General features: G+C 44.9%; 1 protein-coding gene across 4 annotated transcripts in view; it reads right to left on the bottom strand.

Annotated features, from left to right (window-relative positions):
* Positions 1-989: 989 nt before the first annotated feature.
* The window catches only part of UNK (unk zinc finger), a 42,764-nt gene continuing 34,736 nt past the window's right edge, over positions 990-9,017 (bottom strand). For 3 of the 4 annotated variants that reach the window (XM_030232193.2, XM_030232195.2, XM_030232196.2), the window contains 4 exons: positions 8,397-8,585; positions 5,420-5,601; positions 4,656-4,913; positions 990-4,266 (listed from right to left, as the gene is read on the bottom strand). In XM_030232193.2, coding sequence (XP_030088053.1) covers positions 4,111-4,266; positions 4,656-4,913; positions 5,420-5,601; positions 8,397-8,585 — 785 coding nt within the window. In that variant the 3' untranslated portion in view covers positions 990-4,110. The remainder of the gene's footprint in view (positions 4,267-4,655; positions 4,914-5,419; positions 5,602-8,396; positions 8,586-9,017) is intronic. The other variant, XM_030232194.2, reaches the window with a different exon arrangement.

The raw sequence follows: 9,017 nt of genomic DNA, 5'->3' as shown, positions 1-9,017 counted from the left end.
CCTGCCCTTGGAAACTGTGACACAGATTGAGTTCTTTCCAGCCCCACATGCAAATTCACTCTGCCAAGAAAAGAGTCTAAACCAGGTTTCCGACAGCCAAAACACATATTTACAGAGTACGAGAGAACGACAGCTGAAATCACAGTTCTATACATGGAATCAACAACACGTTTTACACCACTGATCACCATTCTGCCAACTTCTACACGGACTAGGGGCGCCTCTGCCCAGTGCCCTTCCTCCTGGGGAAAGCAGGGAAGGGACTGGGCAAGAATTGCCACCAGAAATACTGCAGTGTGTATTATTATTTTTTTAAAATGTATACTGTATTTATTTTGTTTTAACATTGGAAGCTACAGAGTGGGGAAGCCCCAGAAATCTCTCCAATGCAGTCACTACTTTGCAGGAATACTTCACCTTTAAAATACTAGGTTTTACATCAGTAACATCTATTTTGCTGTTGGCCATCACTCCAAGGGTTCTAATAACTCTGGAGGAAAACACTGGTAATATTCTTCCTTCTCAGATAGGGGGAAAGAAGGAAGAGAGGAGGTTTGGAGGCTGGGGGAACAGCAAGGGATGACTGAGTCCATTCAGTGTTACAGGCTTCCTCCCAGGGTAAGGAATTATCTTCATTGTCTCAGCTGCACAAGCCTTGCCAGTGGCTCAGGTTCAGCTTCAGAGATGTACAAAAGTGTAAAACCCTTCAGCAGGGGATCAGCTGCAGGGACCCCCAGGGGTGGGATCTGCTTTAGGAAATGTGCTCCAGCTCTGAGACCTTTCTTGGGTCCCTCCTGTGCCACTGCAGGCACATGGCTACAGCACCTAAGGCCAGAGAGGAGCTCAAAGTGGTCCTGTTAGCCCAAAATGCTAAAATCCTTCAGCTCCTGGCTCTCACCTACAGCTCTGACCCTGCTTGTTGCTCTGGATCTACCCAGGCTAGTGCTGTCCCAAGCCAGCTGCTTCTAGGTTGGTTTTCCATAATAATGTAAAAGTTTATTGACCTTTAGGATGCTGTGGTTTCACAACACAACCACAACTCCTTCCCCCAGCTCTCAACTCAGAAGTGTCTGACCTGCCCAATTAATCACCAAGGTCAGCTCTTCTGAAGCTCCCAAAAATTTGGGGAGGAAAATGTCATTATCCACTCAGGAGTCTGTATGAGGAGGCAGGACCCAGACATGGTCAGGGCTGGGTTGCTGTTCAGCTGGGCTGCTCCCCAAGGAACCCTGTGGACCCCACTTTTGTTTTGAAGCCCCCTCAGCTCTGCTGTGTTACTGTATGTCCTGTGAAGGGAGTTCCTGCTTCAGAAGGAAGCCTGACAGTACGTGACAGGGGCTGCACTTATTAGCACCAGGTTTATCTCAGCTCTTTTTACACCATACAAAAGCTGATCACAGACTCTAAAGCCTCAACTGCAGTGCTGTGATTATGGTTTGTCCTTCCTGCATGAAGCAGGTAGCAACAACTGCTGGAGTGGGTCAGGAATGCTGCTCCTTCTCCCTGCTCCCACCTCATTTGGTTCGGAAATTGTCTTTAAATGGCCCACCAGAACATTCACAAAATATGCAAAGATGAAGTTCTCTTTTCCATCTGATGCTTAAGGAAATAAATTCACATTTCAATATTCCTCTCCTGTTTTTTTTTAAGCAGCAAACAAATTGATAGAAACCTAAATTTAGGAAGTGTTTCTTCAAGAACCAGAGAAAAGTGAGAAAGTCTATGTGCTTGTGCAAAGAGATTGCTGAGAGAGGACGGGGTGGGGGCAAGGGAAGGGTCTAGTGCTAATTCCTTCAGGCTGCTCTGCCATGAGTGCAGTGTGGCAATGGAAAGTTCAAATTTAAGGGCCACAAAACAGGTGAAATTCTGAATTCTTTGGTCCTTCAGTATAAGTTTTAAAACAGAGAAACTGTTTTACTCAAAAGGGAAAAACACATTTTCTCTGGCCTGGAATTTTTCCTTGTAACCCAGGGAAACTGGGGGCAAACAACTCTTTGTCCTTAACCCCCCCCCAAGTCCTGCATCACCCTGTGACTGCAAGCCCCAGGAGACAGCCCAGGCTGCCCTCAGGGGACAAGCTCCACGTGGAGGGATTCCCTGTTGGAATCACAGAGCTGCTGCTGGACAGATCTGGAAAAAGAGGGTTGGCAAAAGGCAGCATCACCCCTGAGCAGCCCCCAGGGAGGCAGAGAAGCAGAGAAACCCCCATGCTCATAAAAAGTGTTACAAACCATAGCCAAAAACAGGCTGATCAGCTCTGCTGCTTATAAATATTAAAGATCTGATTCAAGAGTTTATTTCCTATGATTTAAGTTAGTTACAAAAAAAACCTTTTTAGTATTTTTTTTTCTTAATTGGGCTTTTTCCTCCTCCTCCCCTCCCACTTTAATTTTTTTTTATTTTTTATTTTTCCTAAAAAAAAAGAGAAATGTTCATGTATTTTAATAAAAGGTCTTTCTTTAAGATCAGACCAAGGCAGATGTGCTGCCCCATGGCACAGACATTCAAAGGCTATAACCAAACAACATAGCCACAATAGTCACTCAACAGTGTCTCTCCATTAAAAAAAATTAAAAAACCTGATGCTAGTTACAATAAAATACACATGAAAAAAAAGCATTTTTACCAAAAAACCCAAAAACAAGTTAATGGGAAAACATAAAAAAGAACTACACAGAGCTGCACTTAAGAGATCATCTGGGAATGCATATTAACCCCTTCCATGGAGAGGAAAGGTGGAATTATGGAAACAAACCTAATTATGTGTTTGTATTAAATATGAAGCTTTCTGAGAGGCTCTGGTAAAAATTCAGTTTTCCTACAATAGTGGGCTGCTGGAGGTTCCAGTGCTTTTCCAGGTCATGGAGGGGCAGCACAGGAGCATCCCTGTGCAAAATAAAAACGTTTAGTCAACTGAGTGGCCTTTTGGTTGAGATCCCAGCAGGTTACTGCAATCCACCTGATGTAAAAATCCAATGGACATGCTGGTAAGGAACATCACAGGAAAGCTCAGCTGCTGGGCAGGTCTGAGCTGGTGGCATTTCTCTGTCCTGCTGGACTATTTCTGTCACCACACATCTCCAGCACCAGGTTTTCTGGAGCCAGCAAATCACCCTTGAGCTGCTGACACAGGCAACAAAAATGTCCTCAGCCTACCTGGAATTGGTTCATGCACTTCAGCAGTGACTACGAATCCAGTCCCTGTGGCTAAAACAAAACTAATCTGGTCTGAAACAGTAAAAAGTCTCTAAACAGCCACCAGAGAAAGGGGTGCCTGGAGAGAAGTAACCTCTGCATCCAAATTTCCTTCATAAAGGGCTTTGGCTCACCCAAGGCCAATACTTCTAAGGCTGTTCAGACCTGGAACATGTTGGCTGCATCAGCAGTGAACATTGGTCACTGAATTTTGGGGCTTGGCTTGCTCTAGGTCCAATAGAAATTTTTTTTTCCCTCTTTTCTTCTTTTCATACAAATATACAAAGAGTGTAAAAAAATTTAAAAAGGGAACTTTGCTGATTAAATGACAGACAAAGTTCCTGCACATTCAGAGATGGGCAGTGTGAGGTCCTCCAGGCAGGAGCCTGGCAGAGCTCCCATCAGGGAGGACGGCTTTAACCAAGCTGGGTCAGTGAAAGAGCAGGGGGACCGAAGGCATGAGCAAGTCATTTCAAACCACCTCGATCCTCCCTGTGATCTCAACTCTTCCTCTGGAAAGCACGTGGAAGCCCCTCTTGCCCACTCCAAGTCCTTCTGGAAATAGTCAAAAATTTGTTATCACCTAAATAGAAAAGAGGAGAAACACAGACTCTTTGCAAATGGCCCTTTGATCTGTATTAAAAACAGCTCTCAAAGTTCATCAAGAGTTAGAATTAGTGGGGCACGGGTGAGGGGCAGTTTAGATACGGGATGTAAAATATTAAAAAGTGCTCTGCAACTAATTTTCTGTTTTCATGTGTGCATGTGCGAGTGTGTGCACGTCCCTACAGGTGCACAGCCACGCCCATGCACACACATATATACATATATATATATACACATACATATATATGTACGTATGTATAAAGTTAAAAAGTTCTCTAGGATATGATCAGAACGAGTGTCCCTGGAAGGTCACGACTGCAGAGAGTGGGGCCTGTTGGGGTGGCAGATGGGGCACTCGCCCTCCTCAGCGCACGTCTCACACAGCACCGCGTGTTGGCACGGCAGCACCACCCGGTTCTCCTCCTGACACTTAAGGCATTTCACTGACTGCATCTGAAATACCGCCTGCAAGAGAGGGCACAGCATCAGTGTCACACACAGGGCAGGGAGGGCTTGCAGCTGTCTGCCCTGCTCATCTCCTGAAGCAAAAGGAAAGCAGCACACTCTGCTGCTGTAAATCAGTCAATCAAATCAATCATCTCCTTGATCCTAAAGATCCAGGACCTTTAGGATCAAGGAGATGATTGATTTGATTGACTGATTTACACTCTGTACTTTAGGCACAAAGAAGATGGAGTTATCTTCCTGTGAGCCAGATAGAGCTCACTTTGATTACATCTACCCAGAAGTGCTCTGACAGGCTTCTGATTTCTGAGTCTAATAAAGAAAAGGGGAAAAGTGACCTGTAGGAGCAGAGAGGGCAGAGCCCTGCCCTGCCAGGCCCTGGCACTCACCTTGTCCACTTTCTCCAGGTTTGCTCTCAGCTGTTTCTGCAGGGTGTAGAGCGATGAGAGCGAGAGTGTCTCCAGGTCAGAGAAGGAGCGCAGGAACTGCGGGTCCTGCCCGGTGTGGATCCTCTCCAGCTCCTCCTGCAGTTTCTTCACTTGCAGCTCCAAGGCTTCCCTCTGCTCCCGGGCCAGTTCACATTCCATATTAGCTGTGTTGGCGCGATCATTTGCTTCCTCTGCCTCCTTTTTCCAAGCATCACAAGCCTGCAAGTCCCAACAAAGAGGGTAAAAGAAGCAGTCTGAAAACTTGGTCTGTCTCCAAAGAGAAACCCAGGCAAAACTATCAATTTCCATACACTCCTCACACCAGGTCTGACCAATCTGGCCTGTTCCCAAATTCTGAAACATGTTTGGAGGTTTACATCAAGGCACTGCTCACTCCACAGATCCCATCTGCCTGGGCTGTGGTTCTACTCATCTGGCTCACAGCATTCAGAGGATGAACTTTGCATTCTGATAAAGTATTGTGGATCAAAGGTCTGAGTCTGTCAAACACTTTAGGGCATCTGCTGTGACATCTGGTCTTGCAATTCCAGCACCTGAACGCACCAGGCCAAGTGATTTTGTGATTTCCAAGGGAGAGGAAAGAATGCTGAGAACCTGTAAAACCTATGGCTCTGTCCATCACCTCCATGTCCAGAAAGAGCCTGTTGAAAGGCTGACACCCTCTACTCCTTTACACTCCCTAATCCCAGGATTTGCCCAAGTACCTGCTTGGCTTGTTTCCAAGACTCTTCCCACTGCTTTATTGTGCCGTTGGCCTCATCCAGCTCTTGTCGCAGCCGTGCCATCTCCGCAGCACCTGGACCTGACAGAAATGCAGGTGAGGTACTGGGCGAAAAACTCCCCGAAGCAAAGTGTTCCCATATGCTGCTGTTCATCCCATTTAAACCTGTTTCACAGGGAAATAGAGAGGGTTATGTCACAGGTGCTGGCAATTTCCCCATTTCCTCCCTAACCCTGTGAAATCCAGGATTCAGAAATGCACAAACAGGATAAAAAGTTCATCTTAAGAATCAGTTTCATCCCCCTGCACCCAGAGTCCATCATAGAGAGACTTTATAGGGAAATCTCACAGCATTAGGCCTCATCTTTAGTGATGCAGGGAGGAACCATGACACTGAGTGGAGGCAACTCTTGAATCAATCAATCAGGCTGTTTTTGGAAGCATCACTTTTACAGCAGAGCTGTCAGCTTGAATGGCCCTTCTTTCAGGGGAACTCCTGACTTGCTTCTACCTCCCAATCTTTAGTGCAGCACAGCCACCAGAGTTGGTTCACAGAGCCCAGGTGGTGGTTCCTCCCACCCTCCACCCTAATAAACTTCTGCTTTTGTCTCCTCAGTGTGGGGCTGAGAAAAGGAGCCTAACTTCCAACAGTGACACAAAAGTGCTCCAAGTCATTACTGTTTCCATACACAAGGAACAGAACTGGAAAATCCTGTTTATAAACAAGTACAGACAATAGTATCTGTATGTGCTTCATCCTCTGCAGAGTTCTAGCACTGAGCTAGAGAGCAGCATCAAAGAAACCTAATTAGCCATTTCCCTATTTTAGCTTGTTCAAATAAACTTTCTTTTCAGGAAGAAATTCAAGGCTTAGGAGACAAAGGAGTAGAATATCAGTTGTAAACAAAACTGGCTATTTTTCCAGAGTCCAATGTTCATACTCTTTCAATAACTTTCACCTAAAGTAGGTACCCACACTTTGCATTCAGGGGAAAACTAGCAGGAAAAGGTAATATTGAGACAGAGTGTGGACTCTCACCCACACAGTTTGCTCCAGTTTGATGTGGGAGTCATTTTCATGCAGTGGTGCCCACCAATGGCTGGGAATATTCCTAAATCGAGCTGCAGTTGATAATTTTGATCTCACAGCAGCTAAACTGGGTCTGCAAGTGAACCCTGGAATCAACAGCCTCTCACTGAGGTCTATCCCAGCACCACTGACTGCCCAGACAAAACACAAATAGTGACAAAATTGTCTTCACCAGGGGCTTAGGCACATGAACTCATTCAGCAGAGCAGCAAGGGATCTTTGCTGGCTCAGGCCACTTACCACAGATCCATTTCAGCTGCTCTGAAGGGTGCTCAGTTGAAAGCAAGAAGTTTTAACGGAATCCCAACTCACATTTTATTTTTCAAACCTTGGTTTTCTTGAATGGGAATCCAGCATTAAGCAGAACGCTGGCAAGCCACAAATTCTGCCACAGTGCTGACCAGGCTGATCTTGTAATTTGTTTTAACTCCCCCTTTCCATCTGCTGTTCTCATTTCACATTGGAAGTATCAAGCCCCTTTGGGCAAAAAAGCCTTCTCTGCACGTTTTGCACCTAACACAGTGGAAACCAGCCCAGGACTAGGTATTTTTAACTCAACTTCAATACAAATAAGTGATAACTACACACTTGACATGTTATGTGCATTTACTAAGTTAAATGGAACAGATGATTGCCAACTGCTAAGATACTATTTACATATCTTCTCAAAACCCCAGCAAAGGATTTGTTGTGTTTAAGGAAAAATATCTTTTATAAATAAATTATTTAAATGCATTTGTGAATTTCCTGCAATTTTTGGCTATTTATTTAAATAAATACACAGTCAAGATAAACATAACTCATTTCTTCCAAAACAGCAATTTTTCCTTTCTTTACAAAAACTGGGACAAACAACCAGCCTCAACCTAATTAAGAGCAGAGATGGCCTCTGATGTCTTTTATGACAATAATTGTAAAAGCTGTTAAAGCCTAACAAGCAGCAATGGCAAGCATGGAAGCATGAGCTTGGGCTGTGCAAACAACGGATGCAGTTACACAGATAAGTGCATGCAGAAATAGCTTACAAAGCATGTAATAATTTTATTAGGTTAAGCTGAATATTAAAGATTAAAGTGTATCTCAGATTTTAAGAGGTATTTATGTCTAGCATCAATAAAGAGAATTAATATTTACTGTTACAAACAGAAATGAGCTGAACTGGTGTCCCTGCAGCCTGGAGGCCAAACAGTTTAATTTCTCAAGGTAATCCCATGTCTCAATAATAAAACAGATTTGTCTGCTAAATTTCCTGTTCTTCCTGACACAGCTGAAGCTCCAAAGTAATTTTTTCTTCCTTCAGTCCCTCATGCAGGAAAAAGATCCTTGAGGAAGGGAAGGAGCAAAGGGGACAAAACTGAAACACGGACTTTTTGGAAATCCCACACTGCAGAACTCATGCAGAGTGTCAAACAGGAGAAAAAGTTCCAGTGGCCCAGGCCTGCTCTAGAGCTCCCAGAAGCCAAATTGGCCCACAACCAGTCCCAAGGGCAAACTGCAATCCCTACCTAAACTAAGCTAAGCTGAGGACCCAGCTCTGAGTTTTATGTGAAATCTCAGCAAAGCACCACTTTGCTGGTACTGGAAAAGGCAGAGCTGTTTTCCCTGAAAGGAATCATCAGAGCAAGGCAATTAACCTATCTACCCCTTTTTCCCAGCCTAGAAACAAGGGAAGTAGAGGGAATTGCTCCCTTGCTCATGAGGCATTAGCAGACTTTTGGTGAAACAGCTTCTAGTCCCGTTGCTGTTCTCATGGGAAGAAGAGATACATGGAAGCAGTGAAATAACACATTGAAATTAAAGCCAACTGAAAAGAAAATACTTACATGGCACAGACAGGCATGTACATGGGACACACACACTGTGCATTTACCTAATGATCCATGAGAAGCTGATGTCCCCAGGAAAGTGTTTTCTGACTGGCTTAAGTGTCCCTGGGGCTGATGGAGGAAATGCGATGAGAGGCTGACCGGTGGAGAAGGAGAGGCAGAGTGAAAGGAGGCAGAGCTTCCAAGGGACCCGGGGATATTTACAGGAGCAGAACTTTGCAGCAAACTCCCACCTGGACAAAGAACACACAGAGAGGATGGCTATGTATGACCATGAGGTGTGGACACAGGCAGGAGTTCAGAGCAGGAGGTGTCAGGTTCCCTTTCTCCTCCCTGAGCCCCTCGGGATTTCCTCCACTTCTCCTGAGGTTTCATTCCCCTCTCAGCATTTAAGAGGAGCACTGAAGCTGCCATCCCATGACCCACATAGCTTAAGACCCTCCATAAGTCAATGGATTACTCTTTCAGTGGCCAAGGAACAAAAGGTTTTCTGAGCAGAGCTCGGTCCCTGTCAATCTAGAGAAGATGAATTTGGTATCTCATGAAATACTTTGTCAGGAAAAATTCACTTCTAAAACATGTGCCTCTGCTTTTATACTTCCAAACAACCTGTAGTGAGAAGACCACCTTGATCTCAACCACTAAAAACCAGTGACTAGCTGTAG

Source organism: Serinus canaria, chromosome 18 (assembly GCF_022539315.1).
Source record: "Serinus canaria isolate serCan28SL12 chromosome 18, serCan2020, whole genome shotgun sequence".
NCBI classification, from domain to species: Eukaryota; Metazoa; Chordata; class Aves; order Passeriformes; family Fringillidae; genus Serinus; species Serinus canaria.
Note: the sequence above shows the minus strand (reverse complement) of the source record. Positions and strands in the feature narration are given on the sequence as shown.